Source organism: Stenella coeruleoalba, assembly GCF_951394435.1.
Source record: "Stenella coeruleoalba genome assembly, chromosome: 10".
NCBI lineage: Eukaryota > Metazoa > Chordata > Mammalia > Artiodactyla > Delphinidae > Stenella > Stenella coeruleoalba.
The window spans coordinates 7,162,640-7,190,013 of record NC_137156.1 but is presented as its reverse complement, the minus strand read 5'-3'; the positions used below and the strand labels follow the sequence as shown (position 1 = coordinate 7,190,013).

At 37.8% G+C, this 27,374-nt stretch overlaps 1 protein-coding gene across 3 annotated transcripts in view; it reads left to right on the top strand.

Moving 5' to 3' along the window:
* LOC307192803 (uncharacterized protein) overlaps positions 1-27,374 on the top strand; it is a 268,351-nt gene that overhangs the window by 81,206 nt on the left and 159,771 nt on the right. For 2 of the 3 annotated variants that reach the window (XM_079934104.1, XM_079934103.1), the window contains 3 exons: positions 15,190-15,266; positions 18,678-18,804; positions 20,710-20,988. In XM_079934104.1, the coding sequence (XP_079790230.1) occupies positions 15,190-15,266; positions 18,678-18,804; positions 20,710-20,988 (483 nt within the window). The remainder of the gene's footprint in view (positions 1-15,189; positions 15,267-18,677; positions 18,805-20,709; positions 20,989-27,374) is intronic. The other variant, XM_079934105.1, reaches the window with a different exon arrangement.

Below are 27,374 nucleotides of genomic sequence, written 5' to 3'. Positions count from 1 at the left end.
TGGTGGGTAGGAAAGGCTTCATTCATTCATTCATGCATTCATATCCCTGGACTCATCTTACCAGACGAAAACAAGGAAAACAAATGATAGAGTAACAAAAAAGGCTGATACATATATATATTTATATATGTATATATAGTTATATGCAAATATATATTTACAGAATCCAGTATCACTGTGGTGTAATATAATAATTGTGATGATGAATAATTAAATTAGACATGGATATTTTATTATTTACTAACTGTCATGACGTATTCCAAGTACTTTATATATCTTAACTGATTTATTGCTCACATTATAAAATAGATAAATATTATCACTTGCACTTTACAGATGAGGAAACTAAGACTCAGAGATCTTAAGTAATTGCCTGAGGTCACACAACTAATAAGAGCAGACAGGAATTTGAACCGAATTGACCTAGCCATGCCCATACTATGAAGCAATAGAACTAATCTCAGCTAGTTGCTAGAGAAATTTAAGAGAAGAGACAAAGTCATATTGAGATAAAGCAGAATAGTAGAACATCTGACAAACTCCAGTTTCTACCAAGTGAAACTTCTGACAGTTCAACAAACAAAGATGAATGAGGTGGGAGATTTGAATTATTGTTTAAAATGTTAATGCACTCAGTGTCCCAAGAGGATGATCAGTGAAGTTGAATTAATTATTTTTGTAAAAATACAAATGTGGACATTCCATTTTCTGTGATTCTATGGTCCTAGATCTGAGATGATTACATAATGGATTGGAACCAAAAGAATGCATTGCAATGCATTTTGCATGTTAGTTTTGTTTTAATGCCTTTGGTTTAAATTATTCAAATACACACAACCAGGTATGCAAAGTTTAAGGAAATGTGAAGCTTTACGGGAAAACAGAACATCATGCTGAAAGTTAATGAGTAGTCATTCACAAGTGCACCCATTGGGACAAAACTTCATCTAGTGGTCTGGAGGGATATATTAAGGAGTTTGTATTATTTATATACATTATTAATTAATTAATTATCAATCAATTAATATGTATCTATATACTTTATATTAAAGATAAACTAAAGGTAGTTTGTCAAATATTCTTTGGTTTCCAAAATATGTAGCAAATTTTGGAAGATTTTTAAAAAATGAAATAAATGGTGGAAACTTAAAATTAGGCATATGGAATCTGCTGTGAAGGTTAAAAAAAAAAAAAAAAAGGAGAAATAAAATAAGGCCAGAGCTATAGAACCTGGGGCATGTGACTGTGTAGAGCATGGATTTATTTTCTTGTAGAAGAATGCATCCTCTAATTATTGCCCCAGTGCAGTTAAGTCAAGAGAAATCACAATATTAGAGCCATCTGGGACCTTTGGTAAGTCTTCTCAACGTCAGTTTTAATCTGTTTTCTTCCGGGTCATATTCCAATGTTATTTAGCACTTAGTACATTGTCAAACAGTGGACAGGCACTGAAATTGTAAACGAATGATGACATAAATGAATGATTTTAGGTTGCTAAAATCCATGTGATGCTTTTTCTTAAGTTTCAAATGTCCCGTACTGCAGTCTGATTGGATTTCATAGGTCACGTGTTCAATCCATGAGCTCCTCACTGGGTTACAACCTGAGATCATGCTAATGGGGCTCCATCCAGGATCACGTGTCCAGCCTGGTGGTGGGGATGGCTTTTCCCTGGCACAAGGGCTCTGTACACTCACCGTCCAGGAACGATCGTACTCATCTTCCGGTTTTCTCTAAGGACTGAAGATATATATCTCCACTTTGTCATTAAAGTAGCTTTTCAGCTTTCCTCTGGGTCACATTCCTATTCCTGGCCTTCACTTTCTTCTTTCTCCCTGAAAATGCCGTTTGACTTCTCTTAGCGTGTGTAATGATCATCGCTACCTATAAACATTTTGAGTGATTTGGATTAGTGTCATTTTTGTCGTTAATATATAATTGTTGAAGGACTGGGTGGTGGCTGCTGGGAATTAGAAATGCAGAAGGAAGAATTTTAAGAATGAGAAAGGGTGGGGCGGGTGGCGGAGGAAGGGTGTGGATTCTGATCTGAAACACATGCATAGGCAGTTTGGAATCCCCCTGAAATCACCTCAGAAGATACTGTTTTTCTAAAAACCTTAACCAAAAGAGAGATATGTAAATATCTGGTCTTTTCAGTTTTTTCCCCCACAGGTGATTAAAGGAAAGCAAATTGCAGCATAACTACAGTGCTTTTAAATAAATGTAAAAATGTTTTATTGCTGAACAGTGTAAATATTAACAGTGCAAATGTTAACAAAATGTCTCTTTCTGAGGGAGTTGAATGCCTACCAGGTAACAGGTATCAAGCATAAACTACTTTAACAAAATCTTAGCAGCTCTCCCTGCCTCTGTTCTGTCTTTGTGCCAATCCATTCCAGAATTAGTGTTTAAGGTGTAACGATGAGCATTTCATTTCCTCAGTCAAAAACCTTAAATAGCTTTTTGTAGGTGTTTCCTGCTCAGGTAATTATTTTTTGAGGGAAATATCATGGCGTAGTGGTGAACTTGTGTTTCACAGTCAGAGAATAATGGATTCAAATAGACTCTAAATCTTATGACATGTGGTCTCAGACAACTCAGTTAAGCTCTCAGGTTACCAATTTTCAGTAAAATGGGGATAATAATTCTTATCAAATAATGTTGCCACAACTATTGTGTGTAATTAAAGAGCTCGATCCAATAAATGGTATTAAAATAATAAAAATATTAGCTATTAAATCATATAATAACAATCCAGTACTCTTATTATCCATATAAAAACAAGTCCAGTCAGGAATTCCCCATTTTATCTGTTGACTTCTTTTTACTCATTCATCACTTAATCCTGTGCTGCAGATTAAATGTATTTTGTTTCAAACTTACTCACAATTTTCTTATGGACAAGGGTTTTTTCTTGTATTGTCTATGTAGTAGGGACTCAGAAATATATGTTAACAATACAAAAGAAACATTTACCAAGTACCTAAAATGTAAATGTCATTTTTGTGTGAAATGAAGACACTGAAAGACCAGAACATATATGTGTGTTTGTGTGTATGTATGTATAAAATATGTCACCATTGTTAAAAGTGATTCTCATTTATTTGGTGTAGATGCCACAGGGTCCTTTTAAGATTTTACCTGGTTCTATAATATAATTTAGAAATCATCTCCATCTATGATTTTGAATAATCTGTTTTCACTCCTCTGTTCATCTTGCTCCATGTTTTAGTTCTATTATTTCACTTAAAATCTCTCCATACTTGAAGCTTCCCAATGATTCTCCTTTTCTATGACAAAGCCCTCAATAAACATGCCATCCAAGTTGAACTATCAGCCTGCTCATCCTCAGTGAATAGCAACTCCTTCCTGAAAGAATTGTTAATGAAAGTAGTATACAATATTAAGGAAGCCTTAAGATGAATGACCTCAACGCAAAGGGAGAGACAGATATGGTGTCAAAAAAAAGAACCCATATGTTTGGGGCTTCCCTCGTGGTTCAGTGGTTGGGAATCTGCCTGCCAATGCAGGGGACACGGGTTCGATCCCTGGTCTGGGAAGATCCCATGTGCCGCGGAGCAACTAAGCCCGTGAGCCACAACTACTGAGCCTGCGCTCTAGAGCTCGTGAGCCACAACTACTGACCCCGCATGCCACAACTACTGAAGCCCATGCGCCTAGAGCCCGTGCTCCGCAGCAAGAGAAGCCACTGCAGTGAGAAGCCCGTGCACCACAAGGAAGAGCAGCCCCGCTCTCTGCAAGTAGAGAAAGCCAACGCAGCCAAAAATAAAATAAAATAAATTAAAAAAAAAAGAACCCATATGTTTGAAAATCCCCACAAATATAATTCTAGCAGAGAAAATTATAAATTTATAAATATTAAAACAAGCTTCCCAAAACACTCGTTCCTCCTTTTCATTGAGTAGCTTCATTTCAGAAAATATATTTTTTGGTAGTGAAAAAACCACCTAGTAAATGGCTTTTTGATATCTAAAATGTATTTTGTTTCCTCTTGCTGCTACATCTTCTTAGCTCCAATATCCCTAAGGTAATTTGTGTGGGCTAAAATTCACATCATCAACTTTGAGATTTTGTGAATATGAAAGAAGAAAATTTATACAATGAAGTGAATAATTCATATTTAAAATCCTTTCCAACTTTAATATATATGTATATATATAATGTAAAAGATGTATTACAGGCTTTCAGGTTTTCTGAAAAGAACCTGAAGCACTGAATCTGATATATATGTATTTTTTAGTTTAGGATAAAAAAAATTATTAGCTATGACTCCATCCTATTTTACTGTTCAATAAGGCTTCACAGGTATAACAAATTTGCTAAGATGATGAAGAGCTTTTAGAGAATTACTGTGACCACTATGATAATTAGTTTACTTCTGTTTAACTTTTTCTTTCACAGGTAGAGAATATCTATGAAGAAGGTTCAAACAGAGAGCATGCATAGGAGACTCTGGTGTCTAATCCCTCCCTCTTAAAATTTGTATTTTAAAAACATGTTCTTAAGTGGACTAACAGGTTTTCCAGCTATATTTGTCCTCTCTTGGATCAGCTCAATAAAGAGAACTAATGAAGCAGGACTATTTTAGAGAAATAGAAAAAACAGGAATTATGCCTTTAAGGAATTATGCTTAAAGATGCTGAACTTAGGGTAACAATCAAGAAGTTATGTTGTTTGGGACTCCTTGACCCAACATTCCACTCTGACAACCTCAAACTCATTTTTTAATATTTTAAAAGATTAAGTCAGAAGTAAAATATGTAAACTTCTTCTCATGGTTCCAATTCCCCTGACTAGTTCTAGCAGTACCCGGTGAAGCAGGGCACTATGGGTACCAGTCCCTTACCAAAGGCCATTTTCTGTTGGCAGCTTCATTATAAGAAATGACTGGACATCTCACTGGACACACCTCAGAAGAGGGGGAGTTCATGAATGACTGTGTTTTTTTGTAAGAGGCATGCAGAGTTGGTTAGAAAAATTTAACCTTCATTATGCTGTTAAAAATAAGAACATAGCCAAAATCAACAACATAGCTAATAAAGTTTATAGAAGTTCCTTAATTTTATCTAATGTTCAGTCTATACTTAAATTTCACCTGCTGTTCCCAAAATGTCCTTTACTACGTGTTTGTCTAAACCAGGACCCAATCAGGACCGTACATTGCATCTGGTCTTCTGTAAGTCAAAACCTGACGTTGACTGGGTCAGGTGCACCATAGACATTCTGTAGACAAATTTTTCCCATTGTCTCCTCCCGGTGACGTTAACCTGTTCTCTTATTCCCTGTACCTCCAATAATATGAAAATGGACCTAAAAAGGATGATTAGATTCAAGATAAATATCTTTGGTTGGAATACATCGGAGACAATACTGTGTGTTCCATCAAGATATGATTAATATCTGTTGCCATTTACGATGCTAAAATTGATCATTGGATTAGGGTGATGGTAGCTTGATTCATCTATTGCTTCCCCCTTGAGACAAAAAAAAATAATCCGTGTCATATTACTTTTGGTATCAAACAATATCCACTTCCTCATCAACCATTCACTATTTTTTTTTTTTTTTTTTGCCGCACCGTGCAGCTTGCGAGATCTCAGTTCGCCGACCAGGGACTGAACGCAGGCCATGGCAATGAAAGCCCAGAATCCTAACTACTAGGCCACCAGGGAACTCCCAGCCATTCACTTTTTAAGGTTATTATGTCAATTGGTAATCCTTGCCTGTAGCAATAATTTTATTAAGGATTGCAAAATTACGGCTTTATTATACCATTTAATCTAAATCTATTAGGTGTCATTCTTCCATAACATACAGCTTCTCTTGACCAACTGTGGTGTTTTGTTAGTCTAAAATACAGTGTCTACAAAAAAAAAGGCAAGAAACCTGTAGAAACAATTTTAATGGTATTAGGTCAATGGTAGCTACTTTCCTCTAGTTGAGAGGCACAAAGCACGATTTTGTATTTAACATCAGAAACATTTTTTCCTCTCAGCTCTTAGGTGTATCTCAAAAAAGCAGTCATTAAAAATTGTTTAAAATTAAATGAATTCAAGGAATTTGTCACTTATGGAATCTTTCATGAATTTATAAAGTGGTGTACTCATGATTCCTTAGGTCTTATACCTTCTCTACTCCGGCTCATCCCAAATACTTGTTTTATATTCATTTTATGTTTCTTAGAATCATACTGTATACTTCCTCAACCCGTGTCTTTTTTTCTACCTTCCACTACATATTCATAGAAAACCCATTCTTATAAGGTCCTGATGTGATTCCCAAGCACTCTGAGTAAAAGGGAGTGGAGAATGAAACAGCAAATTAAAGGTAACTTTCATTGTTCATGGTGAAAACTTGAACATGATCTTCATTTCTAGCACTGGTGCCTACAGATTTTTTACGTTTTATTTCATTTTAGAGTTTTTGATGTTTTCTGTCTTTTAAAATAGCAGAGAAGGTCAAAAAAACAAAATAACTGTGTAGCTAATATGTTGAAGGAATTTGACATCACAGTGTGTTAAGCCCCTCAGGGATGATCTATATATGGAGAAGGAATTTGGGGGGATTCTTCATTGACCATAGTGTGTCTTCACTTCTCACTCTAGTATTTGAGAAACATAATATAGAGTTTAAAATACCTGAACATTCTTACGGATTTCATGTGGTGAGATAAAACTAAGTGTTTTCAAGACATTATTGCATATTATTCACCTTGATGCCTATCAGGGTAATTCTTCAATCTAAGTCACTTTATGAATGCTGTTAATCATGTAATATAGATGATATATTTAAAGTGAATTGTTTTAATAAGGTTTTGCCCTTCTAAGAATAATTCTCGTTTTACCAATAATTTTAAACCTTGGGTTTCTTTTTTTTCAGTGACATATTTACATTTTCAATCATCCTAGTAGAATTATTAGTTATATCATGGATGCATATTCTTGTTGTATATGTTTAAGATTGACAAGTGTCAAAGTTGCTGGTACTTGTGTACTTAAACTGAAAATTAAAATAGTCAAATCACTAGATAAAGCATTTCTACATAGAAATGTAGAATGGCATACATTTTCATGCAAGATTTTACTTAAATATATTTGCTTATAATGCTTGTTGGTGTGGCTCAGGAAAGTTTTTAGAAGAAATTTGAAGACTTGACATTTAATTTAAAGGCAATGTTAATATTATTGTTTGATATTGACTGAGGTTTTCTAAATTTGATATATAGAATTCCAGTGTAGAGATGATTTTCCGTATAGACTTAGATTGTTGTTATTTCTAAATATGTAATTGCAGTGTGGAATGATTTCCCATATGGTATGTTTGCCTACTAACCACTGTTTTTGAATAAATAGAGTTAATTCAAATCATCTAAAATATAATCACACACTATAAATCTCAGAATACATTAGTGTAGGAATTGGGAACATATGTTCTAGAGGCCAATTCTCTAGGCTTGATCTAACCTTGCTGTTACTCAATTTTCTCACTTGTAAAGTGGGGATAATAGTAGTATCTACTTGAAATAGTTAGTGTGAGGATTCAGTGGATTCTTACTTATAAAGTCTTAGATTAGTGTCAAGCATGTTATACACACTCAATAAATATTGACTAAAATTTAATTATGTCTTTCATTTCTCCCCTCTTCCTTACACTAGCCACTATCACAGGCAAGACCATGAGTTTGAATATTAACACCCAAGTACAGAATTCAGTAGTAGATAAAATGAAAAATAGGCATCTACCCAGTTTGCAGAATCAAACTGGTTCTTTGGTGACTTTTATTACTCGTCAAAAAAAAAAAAAGAATTAAGGAACCAGAAATAGTTTTCAAGGATGTATACATATTTATGGAAAATCCAGCAGCATATGGAGTGACTATCCTGTTTTGTTGTTTTGAAGAAACAAAGATCTAGAAAAATCTTGCCTGTCTTGAATCTTTTTTTTTTTTGCATACTTCTGTTAGAAAAGTTTGTCTGGGGTAGGGATATCTAAAGAGATAATTCTGGAAAATCAATACTTAAATTATTTAGTGATAGCTAGTTAGAGATTTTTTGAATTTTGTTTGGATTGTTATGCAAATAAGTAAAACATTGCCATCTCAATTTTTCATTTATCAAACTGATAATTTTTGTCAAAGTATTCCCCATGTAATCCCCAGTTATAGCAAACCATCACTTATTCAGACTAATAGGATATGGTGGAAAGTCTGGGTTGTGAAATATTCCAAAGTAAATTTTTATACAAAAGAAGAATTATTTTTATATAACTGATGAAATATGACTAAAGCTGCATGAAGTAATTGTTACATAATAAAATTTGTGATAAAATCTCCTTTAATGAAGAGATAAATTTTAATTAGTTCACTGTTAATAAATAATTGATGCTTCTCAAGTACCTGAGAAGATTTGAAAATAGCTGGCTTTATGAGGGAGTACATTCTCTTTGCAAACCACATTCGCTCTGTTTGATCTTTTTTGAAAAGTGGTTGGTGCAGAGGGAAATTTTGTAAGATTTAATAAAGTTTTGCTCTTTGGCCCTTTCTGTTTATTTCCAAAGGACCACATAGATCCATTGATCTAAACCTTAATTGTTTTCATGAGCTAGTAACAGAAAATAAAATATATAGGGTCAAGTGATTGAAAAAAATGTCACTCTGTGCATGTACCCTCCAGGAAGGCAATCTGATGGTACAAAGGACCAGTTACACAGGTCAAGAATTGAGCTTTGGAACCACAGAGAGCCTGCTCCAGGCTCCACCACATACTGTAAGCTTGGGCAAGTGCACTGAGATCTCTAAGCCTCAATTTGCCCATCTGTAAAATAAGTATGACACTATCAGTGTATGCATCATAAAACTATTGTAAGGATTAAATGACATGATGCATACAAAAGGGCTTAAAAGTGTCTTTCAGTGGCTTTGTTAATTCTCGTCACCTAAGTTCCATCCTCTTGGTGGCGGCCAGAGGCGCTGATGTCTTCCTCGTCCAATTCATCAGTGAAACTTTATAGCTTCGTTGAACGGTTCACCCTACTGCTTGTTCTCCATGTACCCTTTGCTCCTTGGTAAGCTTACTAGCCTAAATCCATGGTGTTCTCTGCCACACGAGGCTGAAATGTGAGGGCTCCTGTGCCCTCTGGCTTCCGGTTGCTTTCCGTCAATGGGAAGTCTTGCTAAGGGATAGGAGGAAGGGAAGATAGAAGTCCCGGGACTAGTTCCTCTCTCCCTGTGAAGTTGAGCCTGCGTTGAGCTGGCTCTATCTCTCCCTCCACCCAGGGTCACTGTTATACACAAAATAGGTGACTCTACATGACTCCCTCTTTGGAGGGTCTGGTGACTTCTCTGTCTTCTCATCCCATCAAGCCTAGTGGTGCTAACAGCCTGTCTCTGAATCCACAGCATTGTAATAATGCCCTTGTAAATACATCTTTCCCCTTCAAATCATCTAATTTTGAGAGTATATTTGTTTCTCCCAGGAGCCTCACTGATACAGACCCTAAACTTGGGCTTTCTCTGTGCTTAAAGACAACAAAGCACCTCTTTTACTCTGACGCAGTAACATCACACCCGCCATGATGGTACGTGGGATATTATGGAACGTGGTCTCTTCTCAGTTTCAATTGGCAACCCGGCATAACCTATCTGTTCCTGAATTCCTCCTCAAACTATCTCGCACTCCTTCATCTCCTGCAGAATTTCTGCCTTGGAGAGGAAGTGTTAAGGAGAGAGAAAGCCATGACACACGTACACTCGACTGCCTGCTTCTCTCTCTTTTACCTCCTTTCCAATTCACAGTCCACTGGGAGGAAAAAGCGGGGGGGAGGTTCCCCGCTTCCTCTTGCTTTTTAATTATGACTTCTTTCTAATGCTTTCCACACTGAGGAGGCATTTTCCCTCCCCAATTTTCGAAGCCACAACAGATGAATTTTGCTGAGAAACATGAGTTATAGGATAGAGGAATGCATAAACATGCATTTAATATTTTCAAAATTTCATCGTGTTGTATTTAAATCAGACAATATCATTCATTTGCTTAAACCCTTTACTGGCTTCCCAATTGCATATAACATGTAGATTTGTTAACATTACCTCTAGGTTTAGCAGGATTTAGTTCCTGCTTATGTTTCTAATCCAGTTTCCCAATATCCTCTTCTGGTAGTTGTACTTAAGTCACGGGGATCTTCCTTCAGTATTTTTTTTTGATAGTTTATTCCTTTTTATTGCAGAAAAATATTCCATTGTATGGCTATATCACAGTATTTTGTCCATTCACTTATTTTTTTTTAAACAGCTTTATTGGAGTATAATTGCTTTGCAATGGTGTATTAGTTTCTGCTGTATAGCGAAGTGAATCAGCTATATGCATACATATATCCCCATATCCCCTCCCTCTCACGTCTCCATCCCACCCTCCCTATCCTACCGCTCTAGGTGGACGCAAAGCACCGAGCTGATCTCCCTGTGCTATGCAGCTGCTTCCCACAAGCTATTTATTTTACATTTGGTAGTATATATTAGTCCATGCCACTATCTCACTTCGTCCCAGCTTACCCTTTTCCCTTCCCATGTCCTCAAGTCCATTCTCTACGTCTGCATCTTTATTCCTGTCCTGCACTTAGGTTCCTCAGAACCATCTTTTTTTTTTAGATTCCATATATATATGTTAGCATACGGTATTTGTTTTCCTCTTTCTGACTTACTTCACTCTGTATGACAGACTCTAGGTCCATTCACCTCCCTACAAATAACTCAATTTCATTTCTTTTTATGGCTGAGTAATATTCCATTGTATATATGTGCCACATCTTCTTTATCCATTCATCTGTTGATGGACACTTAGGTTGCTTCCACGTCCTGGCTATTGTAAATAGTGCTGCAATAAACATTGTGGTATATGACTCTTTTTGAATTATGGTTTTCTCAGGGTATATGCCTAGTAGTGGGATTGTTGGGTTGTATGGTAGTTCTATTTTTAGTATTTTAAGGAACCTCCATACTGTTCTCCGTAGTGATTGTATCAATTTACATTCCCACCAAGAGTGCAAGAGTGTTCCCTTTTCTCCACACCTTCTCCAGCATTTATTGTTTGTAGATTTTTTTGATGATGGCCATTCTGACTGGTGTGAGGTGAAACCTCATTGTAGTTTTGATTTACATTTCTCTAATGATTAGTGATGTTGAGCATTCTTTCATGTGTTTGTTGGCTATCTGTATATCTTCTTCGGAGAAATGTCTGTTTAGGTCTTCTGCCCATTTTTGGATTGGGTTGTTTGTTTTTTTGATATTGAGCTGCATGAGCTGCTTGTAAATTTTGGAGATTAATCCTTTGTCAGTTGCTACATTTGCAAATATTTTCTCCCATTCTGAGGGCTGTCTTTTCGTCTTGTTTATGGTTTCCTTTGCTGTGTAAAAGCTTGTAAATTTCATTAGGTCCCATTTGTTTATTTTCGTTTTTACTTCCATTTCTCTAGGAGGTGGGTCAAGAAGAATCTTGCTGTGATTTATGTTATAGAGTGTTCTGCCTATGTTTTCCTCTAAGAGTTTGATAGTGTCTGGCCTTACATTTAGGTCTTTAATCCATTTTGAGTTTATTTTTGTGTATGGTGTTAGGAGTGTTCTAATTTCATTCTTTTACATGTAGCTGTCCAGTTTTCCCAGAAGCACTTATTGAAGAGGCTGTCTTTTCTCCATTATATATTCCTGCTTCCTTGATCAAAAATAAGGTAACCGTATGTGCATGGCTTTATCTCTGAGCTTTCTCTCCGGTTCCATTGATATATATTTCTGTTTTTGTGCCAGTACCATACTGTCTTGATAACTGTAGCTTTGTAGTATAGTCTGAAGTCCAGGAGCCTGATTCCTCCAGCTCCGTTTTTCTTTCTCAAGATTGCTTTGGCTATTCGGGATCTTTTGTGTTTCCATACAAATTGTGAATTTTTTTGTTCTAGTTCTGTGAAAAATGCCATTTGTAGTTTGATAGGGATTGCATTGAATCTGTAGATTGCTTTGGGTAGTAGAGTCATTTTCACAGTGCTGATTCTTCCAATCCAAGAATATGGTATATCTCTCCATCTGTTTGTATCTTCTTTAATTTCTTTCATCGGTGTCTTATAGTTTTCTGCATACAGGTCTTTTGTCTCCTTAGGTAGGTTCATTTCTAGGAGCAACTGTAGACTTGGGGTTTGCTTTCAGTATTTTTAAAATACCAAAACCATGTCCTACCTCAGGACCTTTGCACATGCTGCTCTCTCTGCCTGCAATGATCAATTTCTCCTAATCTCTGCATGACTAAAATTATTTCCCTCCCTCTCAGATCTCATTTTAAAAATCACTGTCTCCATGACCACCTTCCTACGACTGTGTCCCCTAAAACTGTTCTTTATGGTATCCCTTGGAGTATTTCCTCCGTTGTGCTTACCATACTTGCCATTGTTTTATTCATTTCTCATTTGTTTTCTATTTATTATATCTATCAGATACAAGGTTTTATAATGTCAGATATAGTATTCCAGTGTGTGTGTGTGTGTGTGTGTGTGTGTTTACCACTGTATTCCTGGCTTCTAGCACAGTGTCTGGCATAAAGCAAACCCACAACAAATGCTTGTAGAATGAGAGACTGAATAAAGTACATTGCTTAGAATGGTATAAGTGCTCAATAAGTGTAGATTAGCATTGCTTTTATGAACTCTCACTTGAATTAGGATGTAATAAACTTGAAAATATCTGTTATTTTAATGGATCTCATATACCTCTTTTAGAAACCCTCTTGGCAGAGTTGCATTAAGAAATTATTTTATCCAAGCCAAACACAATATCAACAAGCCAACACGACATCTATTGCTGGCATATGACCCTGGCAAATTTTTCTCCTCTATACCAATATGTTGCAATCTTTCGAATTTCCTGTACCTTTTCATGGATATGTGTGGAGCCTCTGACCAACAGTTAGCAAGAAACTGAGACCTGCCAACACACATATGACTGAGCTTAGGGACAGATTCTCCAGCCTCAGCTGACCCCTGAGACAATGGCAGACCCAGCTGAAAGCTTGATTGCAGTATCATGAGAGACCCTGCACCAGGAAAACCCTGCTAAATGGCTTCTGGGCTTCTGAGCCTCAGAAATTGTGTGAAATAGTAAATATTTGTTGTTTTTAGTTGCTAAGTTTTAGATATTTTGTTATGGAGCCATAAATAACTAATACATACTTTGGCACCTGGAAGTGGAATGTTGCTGTAACAAAACTTAAAGTGTGAGAGTGCACTGAAACTGTGTAGTGGACTTGGAGTTGAGTGTTAGAGAAGGCTAAAGGACCTTGAAGAAGATGCTACTACAAGCCTCATGATCTTTGAGCAGGATGTGAGGTGAAGGCTTATTGGAAACTGGAGGAAGGGAAATTTTTATTACAGAGTGTCAGAGACTTTAGCAACACTGTTGCCTGTAGTTGTGTGGAAAGTAGAAGAAATACCTAATGAAATGGGTGGTCCAGCTCAGGAGCTTTCCAACCAGAGGATTGTCAGTGACACCTGGTTTCTCCTTGCTGCTTATTTTAAAATGTGAGGAGAGAGAGATCAACTAAAGGAAGGATTGTTAAACAAAATGAGTCATGACGTGATTGTTTTTTAGAAATTCTCAGCCTTGCAAGATGGTAGGTGGTGATAAAATGAAGAAATGGCTTCCATGCAAAGATCAAGTACCAGGAAAATATGGCTCAAGGATGAAACTAAGAATGTGACAGTCAAAACTTTTGTTAAGACTTCAGAAATGTCAGAGGTGATGCCTCAGAATAGTATTCACTCAGACAAAAGGCATTCTAAAGGGATCAAGGGTGTGCCTTATAGTTCCTCTGAATGAAGCAACGGGATTTCTGGGGGATTTAAGATTATGGCCCCTCATCCTGTCAGTGGAAGCCTGTGATAGAGAAGGTCTTTTCCTGAAGAAATCTGTGGGTTTGGCTTTTGTCTAATGCAGTAGAATCCACTAAGAGTCATGAAAGACTTACAAAGTCTTAAATGGAATTACATAAGCAGAGAAATCGCCTGCTTTGATTGAAAAGACCAGAGAGAGGACAAAATAAAAAGAGGCCTCTGGACTCTAAAATTCTACTGGCAGGAAGAAGGGTGAGAAAACTACTTCGCTGCAAACTTGTGCTACCTTTCATGAAAAAAGGAAGATCCAGAAGATGGAACCAAGAATCCAGAGGACACAGCTGAGAGCCACAGAGAATTACTCCCAGATCTTGAGACTTAATCAAGGAACTTCCAACATTTGTCTGGATTTCATAATTACTATGGACTCATGATTCCAGCCTCTTCTTATTCATATCTTTTTGTAATTCCCTCCCACAATTGTACCAGAATTGATCTGTATGACCAGTAGCATACAGTAGAAGTGATGGTATGTCATTTCCAAGATTAGGTTATAAAGGGCTGCAGCTTCCATTATCAGCTCTCTGTCTCTGTCTCTGTCTCTCTCTCTCTCTCTCTCATTCTCTTATCATTCGCTTTCACTAAAGATGTTGACATTTGCCTATATGATACCCTTTCAGAACATCTGGAGGAATGCTTTAATAGGATTACTATATATATAGTTTGCAAGGGATAGTGCTGTATTATGCCTGTTGTCCTAGAATAATTAAAATTTCCCCTTAACTCCCCACATGTCCCAGATTGGATGATAAATTATATGATCACAATTATTATTAACATCACTATCATCCTACACATCCAGCCATATATCCATTTCCATTTTGTTAAACTGTACTGTTATAGGGTGTGTGTGTGTGTGTGTGTGTGAGAGAGAGAGAGAGAGAGAGAGAGCAAGAATAGAGAAATATTCTTTGCAAGAAATATTCTTGCTAAGACGAAGAAAGCTGTGTTGGTATCCACAAGGCATTTCTCCTTTTGTTCGTATCGTTTACTATTCCCTCTACCTTCTTGGCCAAAAAGTAAGTAAGTGCGGTGATAAAATTCAGATTCCATGATAAGGTGGCTACTAATGGTGTAATTCCCATGTTCTTATTTGGAACCTTAACCTTTTTTTTTTTTTTTTTTAAGAACCTTTACCTTTTAAGAGTCAGCATACCCCGGTCTTAGAAAAGCCAACTTTTACATAGATGTTTCAAATGTATTTTGAATAATTTTTTTTCATCTCTGTTTTCTTTTATGCAGGATTCAAAATTTGAAGGGGAAGGACTCAGTGAATACCTTCCTATGTCATGTTTGAAGACTGACAAAACATTTGAGAAGTACGTTCCCTTAGTGGTACATTTAATGCATTTAATTTTTTTGTTTGTTTTGTGATGGATTAAATATGGGCTAATTATAGGTGACAGGCACCCCTTAGTTTGATTCACCCGGAAGGTTCAGGTTTGTGAGACCCATGACCCCATTTCCTCCTGGGATTTATCTGTGCCTTTTCATTTATATAGGATAGTTTGCAGATGGGGCTTTATATCTCTCAGAGAATATCCAAATCCTTGATCCGGTGTAGGAACTTCTACGACTGGGATGTGGCAGTTTCTGCCCCTCCATCGCAGTACAGGAGATGCGGGAGTGGTGGGTGTAGGTTCAGAGGAGATTCTCAAGCTGGATGGTCTCACTTTGAATCTTGGGCTTCGCCCTGTTTGACTATGTGACCTAGAACAAGATGTTCAACTTCACTCAGCATCAACTTTTCATCAGTGAAGCAGGAATAATAATACCTTGGTGGATTATTTTAAGGGTTAAATGAGATGATAAATATAATGTATTTCAAAGAGTGCTTTGAGCATGCTAAGCACTAAATAAATATGAGTTAATACTGTACATCAGTGGTTCACAGCAGGGATCAATTTTGCCCCCAGGGGACATTTAGCAATGACTGGAGACAGTTTTGATTGTCGTGACTGGACCTAGGGAGGAGGCTGTTAACGGCATCTAGTGGGCAGAGGCCAGGGATCCTGCTAAACATTCTATTCTGCACTGGGCAGCCCCCAGAACAAAGAATTACATGGTTCAAAATGTCAACAGTGCAGAGGTTGAGAAACCTCGTTATACATCAGTGCTGCTTATTCATCGCCATTCTACTTAACTGCTAATCCTACTAGCAGTGAAAATAAAGTATCATCTGGAGTGAGACCTGTCTGTGAACACTGTTCAGTACCTGGGAAAATACGCTGTGTGGTCAGGATTATATGTTGCTGAGGTGTCCTTTCAATGCTCGATAAGGTATAGACTAACATGTCTCCCACACCCAGCATTTCTTTTTTTTCTTTTTTTACATCTTTATTGGAGCATAATTGCTTTACAACGGTGTGTTAGTTTCTGCTTTATAACAAAGTGAATCAGCTATACATATACATATATCCCCATATCCCCTCCCTCTTGCATCCCCCTCCCACCCTCCCTATCCCACCCCTCTAGGGGTCACAAAGCACCGAGCTGATCTCCCTGTGCTCTGTGGCTGCTTCCCACAGCTATCTATTTTACATTTGGTAGTGTATATGTGTCCATGCCACTCTCTCACTTCGTCCCAGTTTACCCTTCCCCCTCCCTGTGTCCTCAAGTCCATCTCTACGTCTGCATCTTTATTCCTGTCCTGCCCCTAGGTTCTTCAGAACTTTTTTTTTTTTGGATTCCATATATATGTATTAGCATACGGTATTTGTTTTTCTCTTTCTGACTTACTTCACTCTGTATGACAGTCTCTAAGTCCATCCACCGCACTACAAATCACTCAATTTAGTTTCTTTTTATGGCTGAGTAATATTCCATTGTATATATGTGCCACATCTTCTTTATCCATTCATCTGTCGATGGACACTTAGGTTGCTTCCATGTCCTGGCTATTGTCCAACATTTCTAGTGATAGGACTTTATCCCATAATGACCAGGGTGGTTGATGTCACATTATACGTGAGAGAGAGTTAATTATAGGCTAACTTACAGTCGTGAAAATTGGAACTAACCTAAATATCCAACAACAAGGGATTATTTCAATAAGTTATGGTAGACACTTAAAATTAAATACTAAGACATTGCTAAAAATTTGTACTTAGAAAAAGAGTAATCTCATGGAAAATATGTATAATACACAAAGTGGAAAATACAGGTTACAAAATACTTACAGCATCAGTCTCATTTTGTAAGGGAAAAAAAAATATGTCTAGCTACCCAGCTGTGAAGAATAGACCTCAGTATTTTACCACCGTTTATCTCTGGGATGTGGACTAATGGGTGACTTTGGTGGGGGGATTTTTATAAAATTAGGTTTTATATAGTGCACAAACATACACATATATTAATATAATTACAAAATTAATAAGTGCCGTATACAAGGAGAAAAAAGCATACTATGCCACAAGTCCTAATTCAAAAGTGAGCTGATGTCTAGTTTGGCTCCTGGTCTAGAGCATGATGGCTCCAAAGGGACGCAAATCACTAGACTTATCTCTAGGTACCTAGTATCATGTTGAAGCTGTGTATTAACCTTTTGATGTGCATTGCATTCCTTTTTAACTAGGGAAGGTATTTTTAGAAAACCTCTAAATACAAAGAACTGGAATTACAAATGAGAAGGCTGTTTTTTTTTTTTCCCCTCCTAGGATGATTATCATGAATTCAGCATCTAATTATTTAGAGTAAGTCTTTAGGATATTTCATGAGTGCCTTACATTTTTTGCCAAGGGAACAAAGAAAGAAACTGAGGAAAACATCTCACTGTGGTTTACATAACATGTTTGAGGTTTACTAATGAAATCGGTTTACCTTCATAACGGTATAATAGGGCCATTACAGACAATAGATACAGTAGTTTAAAAGTAATAAAATTTACAACAAAGTGTATTTAAGTTGAGATTGAATTGCCAGCAAATGTGTGTCCTAATGAACTCTTGTGTCAGTGTAGCTCTAACTAAATTAAGGAGAATCATTTCTATCCCAGGAAACTAAATCAGCTGTGAGATCCAAAAAGGCCATTCCTCTGGTGGGGGGACTGTCATTGTCACAGATGTCCCTGCTGCTGGAACTAGACTTAAGTCAGGAGAAGTGAAATACAAGATCCTTCTTAATTCGAATGAATTTGGAAAAGCAGGGGAATGCTGGCTGTTAAGACTTGTGAAGCTAAGGGGGAAAAAAAAAAAGAGAGAAGAAAGAAAAAAGAGTTGATAAAGAAGAACCTCAGATCAAGTTAGTAAATGTTATTAGGAGGAAAAAGCCTGGGGAACTTTCTGAGGGTAGAAATAGATCTTGATCTCTGGACATTGCATTAAAAAAAAAAAAGAAAACGATTATGTCATATCAGCTATTCATCTATTTAAATAATTTTCCCCATAGTTTCTCCAACAAGTTATAAGATTGAAAGGGCGGTGGTAGAAAATGAAGTGGTAACATATTTTATCAAATTTCTGATTTCTGAAACAAGCCATATTTTAATTGTTGGGACATCAGTAGCTCATATAGTGAGTCACACTTTATAGGGTCTCATTTCAAAAACTACTCACCTTCCGACTTGAATCCACTGCAGCATCTGTGATGTGTTTCTCTAACTCCCAGTTATTCTGAGAAAACATTTAAGGGAAACATCAGATTGTGCAGTGGTACCAAAGGCAAACCTTTTTATTATCCTGCATTGTCAATTTCTCTTCCTTATATCTCCCCTCTTCCTATACCTGCTGCAGAGCTCCAAGTCAACCAGTAATTGCAGACCTAAATGTTTGTAAAGAAGGCAGCGTAGCCAAGCTTGATATCCTCACAGAAGTAACCCACCAATCAAAGGGAGCAGCATGGCCTTGGCTGTGCTGGAAGGTGAGGCTCTTGAGACTTTTTTCCTCTGATGTAATAAGTTAAGTCTAAGATCAATTTCATCGGCTCACTTTCCTGTTGTACTTTTCTTCCCATAGGACCCTTTAGAGAAACAGAGTTCTATCAGGTCTTAGTAACTAATTTTGAGAATTCTAGGCTAAAATTGAACAGCTAAAACGCTCCAGTGTGAAGCCACTGGAATTCCTCAAAATGGTGTCCATGGAACCAGGCTGGGTTCTCACTAGACAATGGGGCAGACTTGACACCATGCAAATGAGACAAGGCTTGAGATTTGATGAATCTTCTATCTCCTTTCCCTACTTGGCTGACACTTGCTCTGAGGAAGGTTGTAAATGCAGGAGAGATTGTGGTATAATTCCTCAGACTGGCCTTTCTGCCCCCTAGTCACCATTCGATTATCTTCCAAATTGCTGTGTTTCAGAGAGATAAAGATTTTTTATGGCTTGCTGACTGGAAACAACGACAAGAGCCCGCAAAGAGATGGCTGAGGGGCCATGCATAGTAATTTCATTGGTAAATGACAAAACCTTTGTTTGTATGACATTTCCAAAATTACTGCAGAAGATGAATCTAAAATACAAAATGTCACATTTGGCATGCAAAACTATCACAGTATATCTCAGTATAAAATTCATAGAGGCATTTAATTTTGAATGTGTTTAATAACTCAGTCTGCCTGCATCAGTAATCCTGCCTTGAGGTTTAAAGAGATTGTCTTGTTTATTCACATGGTGTTAAGTTTTAAAATATTTTTGGAAATCAAAATACTAAGGTTAAGTCTCTATTGTTAATTAAGATTTTCTAATTAAACCAAAAAATAATTGTTATTCTGATTAGTGTTTAAGTCTGAGTTGTATGAAGAAACAAAAGAAGTTTAGCAACTTTCACTGTTGGTGTAACTGTGATTTGATCGCAGAAGCATACTGTCTATATGGAAATATATATTATCTCTCACAAAGTAAAGTCTAGGCAGGATTAAAAAGGGCTTACTGTTAACTGCAGATTAATGGGTGGTGCTACCAACACAGGTAGTTAGGAGAGTAACCTGATTCCAAAAATGACATTAATTTTGTTTAAAGCATGATGTAATAGAGAATTTTTCAAGGTCAAATTATTCTGAAGACTATTAGGGTAGAAAACATGACTTTCTGACATTTGAGTTATTAATAATCCCAGTTTAATTTTTGTGTATTCTGAAACAATAGTCTACTAAAAACCTTATCAACTTGTACCTACTTTTCAACATTTACCAAAAATGAATGGCCTATTTGTCCCAGCTGAAGGTAAGCAAAGAAATTCAAATGTCCTGTAAAATATTCTTCAATCATATACTTCAGTTACATGCAATTTATGCCAAGTTTTAGGTTAAAGCACATAGAAATGCTCTTCTTTCTTTATTTTTTGAATCTCACTTGAAGCCTGTGGGGCAAGGTGACCTCATGTTCAAATTAAATACAAGTATTTGATCAGGTGAGGTGTTAGTCTGACCTGTTTTGCACATCACTAATCAATGGGGTCCATGGTCTGTGATTAGTATGAGAGGTAAGGGATGTCACTTTTCAAGCTTACTGCCCATGTTCACCCATCCCAGGTATCTTAAGAGGCCCACTGTGTGGTTTTTAGAAGTGTTGGTTCCTGTTCATTCTATCTTATTATAATAGATGAATGGTTTCTGATGTCACAGATCATTAACATACCACACTTAAAAACTGGCTCAACTTTCCCTCGCATAATCGGTAGGCTTGCCTTTTGACCCCATAATTACATGTCGTGTGTCCTCCTCTGTTATCACGGCTAATACCTGACAATTACAGGTTGAGTAAAAATAATTGTCTATTTTTCCCTCCCTGAGAAGCACACTGTGGCTAATTGTGTGGTTTTCCCCAGTTCCTGCATCATTCAAGAAATTCAAGAAACCTGTCTTTTCTTTGGGTTGAGCAGAGTCGGTCACCTCAGCCTCTTCAAATACAGATGAAATGCATAAGGGGTCTCAAGAACAAGGCTCCCCAAGGCTCCTACTTCCTCAAAGTGTCCCTGCTTGGTCGACCAGGTGGCCGTGTCTTGCCGTGGTGCCTGACGGAGCAGCTGAAGACCAGAACACACCCAGTGAGGCATGATGGAAATTTTTATGATGTGGGGCTGTATTTCCACGAAAGCCTTTATGTGGTAAGCTGGTCTTTTTGCACACGTACCACTATCTCCTCCTATCTGTCCAGCTTTTCACCTCTAGAGATGGTTTTAGGTACTCAGCTTTGTGTAGTAAACAGAAAGGATTTCATTCATTCATTCAGCAAATACCCAATAAGCACTCAGTACGAGCCAAGCACTGTGTTGTGGTCGGTACATGGACACCCTTAGTCCTGGGTAAAATGGAATGCCATCCTTCTTTATCAGATCATTACTGTGGATCCTTGGTATAATTCTTCACCTTTTCAGGACTTACATGACAAGAGGTCACTAACGTGTGTATTTTATGTGCGGTATGCATATACATTTGTAGGCAGCCAGGGACACTGGTTTTAGGTGAGAACCCAGATTTAGGTAAGAAGAAATGTTGGAGGTTGTTAAGAGAATAGATTATGGATATAGGGGTATGTGTTTACCAAGCAAAGAGAATCTGGAGGAGACAGTGCTGGGCGAGAGAGGAAGGGGGAGGTAAGATTAGAGAGTGTTCCTGGATGCAGGGATGAGAAGAGGGGATCCAAGATCTTCAAGTCACCTTTGGAAGGAGAGAGGATAAGCTTGGCTTTCTCTGGGGCATCAGCACCAGACTGATAAAGACAGGGGACTCCAGCCCAAGGAGAAGAAAGGAAGGGGCTGGGTTAGTCCCAGAACCCTTACTGTGTGCTGGTGCATTAGATGCCAGACATGAGGATGGACTGTTTGAAAATATAGAATTGCTTTTTACACTATTAATTTGAAGGAATAAGACAAACATTGTAAGCATCAGTGTAGGTAGCACAAGGCTCCTGAGCTGACAAGACTCACTGAGGAACCGAGCCTCAGTTGGCTCATCTGTGAAATGGGAATAAAAATATCTGCCTATCAGAAGCATTACAAAAAATGACTGAGATGATTGTGGAAATACACACTGTCAATACATAGTAAGAATTCAGAAGCTTCTGTGGTTATTATTGTTATAATTATTCTGTCTCTTTGATGGAGAAGCCCATAAATGCTTACCAGGGGACTTTCATTTTAATATATATGATGAATACTTATATCTTGAACAACTTTTGAATTAACCTTTGCTTGAGAACAATGGTGGTTAACAATTTCTTCTCTAACAAATGATCCCAAACACCTTGTTAAGATGTGTGAGATACATGTGAGAGGCGTTAGTCAGGGGTGGGTATGGAGAGGACTTACCCCCTGGGGGAGCCCACTGTCCCCATAGAACCAGACTTTGAGGACAAGTGACACGAGGGCAGCAGATGTAATTCAGCCCCTGACATGATATCTTGGTTTTCACTACTTATATCAGAGAAATTTCAGGAATGTGGTGCTAGCTAAGATTTTAGTTAATAATTTTAAAAAAGGTCTAATCTGTATTTAATGGGCAACTACATTCTTTTGGTACATTTTAATTAAGCACCTACCATTTTAAATCTTGGAGCTAGGCTACCAAATATAGCATTCGAAGAACTTGCTATCTAGAACCATCTGCATAAATAGCTCTTTTACATTGAAAAGCACTATATAATGTTCTTTTTATTGTTATTATTGGTTTAGATGCCCATCCCCAGCTCCCCCCATAGAGGCGTGAACTCTGAGTGCAGAAGCCACGTATATTGCTATGTTAGCTTTGAGCATATTCCATGCATGTTGATGAATAATCTTAATAGAGAGTGCTACAGGTTGAATGCCAGGAGGGATTAGAGGATGAAGAGCTGCATCAAGAATGTCTTCAGGGGCTTCCCTGGCGGCGCAGTGGTTGAGAGTCCGCCTGCCGATGCAGGGGACACGGGTTTGTGCCCTGGTCCGGGAGGATCCCACATGCAGCGGAGCGGCTGGGCCCGTGAGCCATGGCCGCTGAGCCTGCGGGTCCGGAGCCTGTGCTCCGCAACGGGAGAGGCCACAGCAGTGAGAGGCCCATGTACCGCAAAAAAACTTAATAAATTAAAAATAAAAGTAAAAAGAATGTCTTCAGGGACAGGGAGCAAAACCACTAAGAGACGGATGTTGCCCAAAACTGTTCACAGTGTTGAAAAGCGCATCAAGTCCGTAGGAGAAAGCAGAGGCCGGTTGTTCCTCAAACACTGAAAGGCATTTTCCCCTTCCTGCCAAACAGAACAAAAAGTATCTTGGAATAGGTGAAATAACAACCCCAAATTTTCTTTCCCTGTGTCAGAAGCAAACAAACCAAAATAATTACTTCCCGCCACAGCCAAGGAAAATGTATTCTTTAAGAGCCTGAGAAAATGCCACTGAATTATATCCATCCCTTGGTATCACCTAGCAAAATCCTGGATCCCCAGAGAAATCTACTAGGGTGTTCCACATTCAGTGCATGTAAGAAAAGTACAAAAAATTCAGGACAAAAACAAAAACAAGAAAAGCACTCTAGAACTTGACAGGAAAGAGAAGTCATCTGACGCTGTTTGATTTCAGAATGAAAATGCTGTTGCTCAAAGTTCTGTTCATTCCACTGGGTTCTGGCAACTTTTTCCACTAACCACACAATTCTGCCTGCCAGCCACTCTGCTAGCAGTCTGTGGGAGACTGACAGGTACAGCAGCAAGGTTTAAAGAAATGTCATTTTCCAATAGGAATAGGAATACACACACAAAAACACAGATGTGCTTTTGTATGTAACTGATATAGGGGCATCTAAGATAGTTACATCATTTCTTTTCACGTACAAGCCTAAGACAGGGTCATTTCTCCATGAACAGGAGAAGCTGGCTTCATATGGTTGTTTGAGAGTGCAGGACATCTTACCAATGTTAACCGAGGAGAGATGTCAGCTATTCCTACACAGACAGGAAGGACAGAGAAGGTATTGCCCAAATGAAAGGGCAAGTCTTCGTTACAGGAGAAACACTGAGTCTGCTGAGGAAATGTCTGCATTAGACGTCTGTAAGGTTACATTCTTAATGGAGCTTGGAATGAGGGTACAATGTTATAGCATCAAAGCTGGCTTCTCTTTGGTATCAAGCTGGACCAGGAGGCAAACAATTGAAGGTTAAGGTGAAAAGTTTGCTTATAGGGTTTGATAAACCTCCAAGTGAGGCAGCAGATATATCGATTGGTAAGCCCAAGGTAATAGCCCTCCAAACACCCACGGTCCTACTTCTGATACTATCATTTGGACTTTGTCCCAAACATTTCCACACTTTAACATCCATTTTCCTGTATTGTAAGATGGAGATGTTCAAATATGATGATTTTTTATACTTCTCCAGATGATTTTTGATACTTTCAAGTGAAAAATAGCTGTATTGGCCTTTCTGATTACAGAAGACAACTTAAGCTCTTTGTTAAGAAAATCAGAGAATTAAAAAAACTACAAGTAAAAGTATAGTTTCTCAACAAGCACGTGCTCCTGTTCTGGGACCACATTAACTGAGTTCACACTTACCTTCACTTTATTAGTCATAGCTGTCTAACTATGCAAAGGAGAAGTGGAGTTGATGAATAAATACATAATCACTTCAAACTTAGGGAAAAAATACAGGTAATAGAAGAGTGGCACCGAGTGGCACCAAGTGGCCCCAGCCAATGCCCCATGGAGCAGATGAGCTACGCTGCTGACTCATCTCTGATTTTCTGATCTACGTGATGGGGAGATATAGAAAAATGTCGTTTCAAGTCACTGAATTTTGGAGTAGTTTGTTATGCAGCAATAGATAACTGAAGAACTTATTTAGCCCCTTCTGTGACCAAGAACTATATCGAGAGTTGAAGAAATAAAGTCAGGGCTGTCTTTTTAAATTGCTTGGGTAGCTTCTGCAAATATAACCTCGTGTGCTTAAGGAAAAAGAATCATTATGTGTCTAAATTCAGAGTTGGTTCACCCAAAAGGCATTTGAGTCCTGTGTGCAATGTCTTGTCCTTTAGTTATGCTGCGTGTATGTGAAAAAGGAGATGTGGGAGATGGAAGTGGATAAATAGGGGGGCTGTTATGGACTGAACTGTGTTCCCCCCAAATTCATAGGCTGAGGCCCTAAATCCCAGTACCTCAGAATGTGACTAAGTTTGGAGACAGGGTCTTTAAAGAGGTAAGGTTAAAATGAGGACATTGGGGTGGGCCCTAATCTAATCTGACTTGTGTCCTTAAAGAAGAGGAGATTGACACAGACACACACAGAGGGAAGACCATGTGGGGACACAGGGAGACAAACCAAGGAGAGAGGCCTCAGAAGAAACCAATCCTGCCGACACCTTGATCTTGGATGTCCAGTTCCAGAACTGTGAGAAAATAAATTCTTATTGTTAAAGTCATCCAGTCAGTAGTACTTTGCTATGGTGGTCCTGAAAAAGTAATAGAGGGGCTCATGAAGGACTGGTGACAATGAATTGTCCTTTTATTCAGTGGGAAAGAAGAAGCAACAATTTGCTTCAACCTTTTAGAATTCAATACATAAATTTGGCATCATTGAGATAAGGACTAGGGACTTCCCTGGCAATCCAGTGGTTAAGACTCCGCGCTTCCAATGCAGGGGACGCGGGTTCGATCCCTGGTTGGGGAACCAAGATCCCACATGCTGTACAGCACAGCCAAAAAGAAAAAAAGAAATAAGGCTCCCCTACTGTAGTGGGTTTTGGCTAATTGAATGGCACATATAGGCACCTCAGAAGCTCCAGAGAAAACCTGACTTAAACTCACTGTGTTATCGGACTCTTTCATGGTTCTATAGAATTTTAAGAAGTATATCAACCAGTTACTATTTATACATCAGCGTGGCAAGGTATCATTATTATAGTAGTAGATGGGCACCATTTTTGTTTTACTGGAGGGAAATCCAATATGAATAAAATAGCAACTTTTCAAACATGACATTTAATCCATGCAGGTAAATCAAACTGAGAATCTATTATTCATTATTAAAAGGGTGGCATATTTTTATTACACTGAGAATGAAACACAAATACTGTGAAAAATTTAGTGCCTTTTCTTGAACTTTTAAGACACTTATCATGCAGTCATCTAGCTGGTACTGGCACCCATTTTAAAATATAGCCATGAAATTAATAAGTTTGAAGTTTTATGCCTGAAAAAAGGATGCTCAATTTCAGTGAAATAGGCAAATTTATTTTTTATTTAAAGCTTCCTAAATACTTAAGATGGTAAAGTACTTCAGTAATGTTCTGATTCCAATATGTATATGAAGAATATAGTTCATATTCTTGTCATTATTAGTCATGGCCCCAGTGTTCTTCCCTGAAGTGCTTTCTGAAAACTGCATATATCAGAAACTGATTAAAATGACCTAAAGTATTAATTCTTAAAATATGATGAACCCAACATTTTGCAAGAGGTTATTTTCTGTGTGACATTTAATATCAAAGAATTGAAATGATTTTAATAACTCCTTGGAAGGAGTGGTCTTAGGAAAACTAGAGCTTGATTGCTTTTATTGATTATTACCATTCATAGTGAATAGCCCTGGAGTATATTATATCATGTGGCTTTAAAAAGTTTGCCATTATGTCAGTGGAGGAAGCCCTTTGGGTCAGTATTTGAAATGGTCACTTCCGCTGGTCAAGGATTCCCCCAGACTTGTGAGAGTCCTGATTGTAAATGGCTTCTCCTGAGTGGTGGGAGTGGTCCCTGGGCATATGCTGTTTTTAACAGTGGTCTGCTTCTGCTACTTACTTTGCATTCATCACTTTAGGAAAATTACCTAATCTTCCTCGCCTCAGTTCTTTCATTTGTAAAATGGGAATCTGTTACCTTATTCATAGAGACTTTCTGAGCATTAAATAATGTGATGTATAGATTGCTTAGCATAGCGGGTTGCATGTAGGAAATAACTGGTGGCTATAATTAGTTTTTCATTATAATAATAATTCTCCATGTAGCATGTTCTCTTCTTTTCCCTCTCTCTGTTAGATTTCTCCAGCCCTCCAAAACATGCCTTCAAGAAGTATCATTTTAATCCATTCTTGATTTCTCCCTCTAAGAAAACTCAGTTTCCATTAAATTTATTGGATGCTTTTTTGCCTCTACTTCTTGTTACTGAGTGATGTGAGGGGTTTCAGGGCCATCAGTGCAAAAAGTCATGCTCTCATTGTCTCATAGTCTCTGGCAGAGAGGAAGAAAATGTGTATTGAGTGCCTGAACTGTGCCAGTTTCATCACTATGTGTTTAATACACACGATCAGTGCAAATTTCACACAGAGCAATCTATTGTTAATCCCATTTTGCAGATTAGAGAAACTGAGGTTTTAGAGATGAGAACTTGACCAGAAGTTTGAAGCTGAGATTGGAGCCCACAGTCCAAACACCGAGGTTCACAAACTACCCTACAGAAAATGGCAAGAACTGATATGCTGGTTTTCCAAATCTGTAAACTACTTATCGATTCCTGTCATTTTTCTTTGTATTT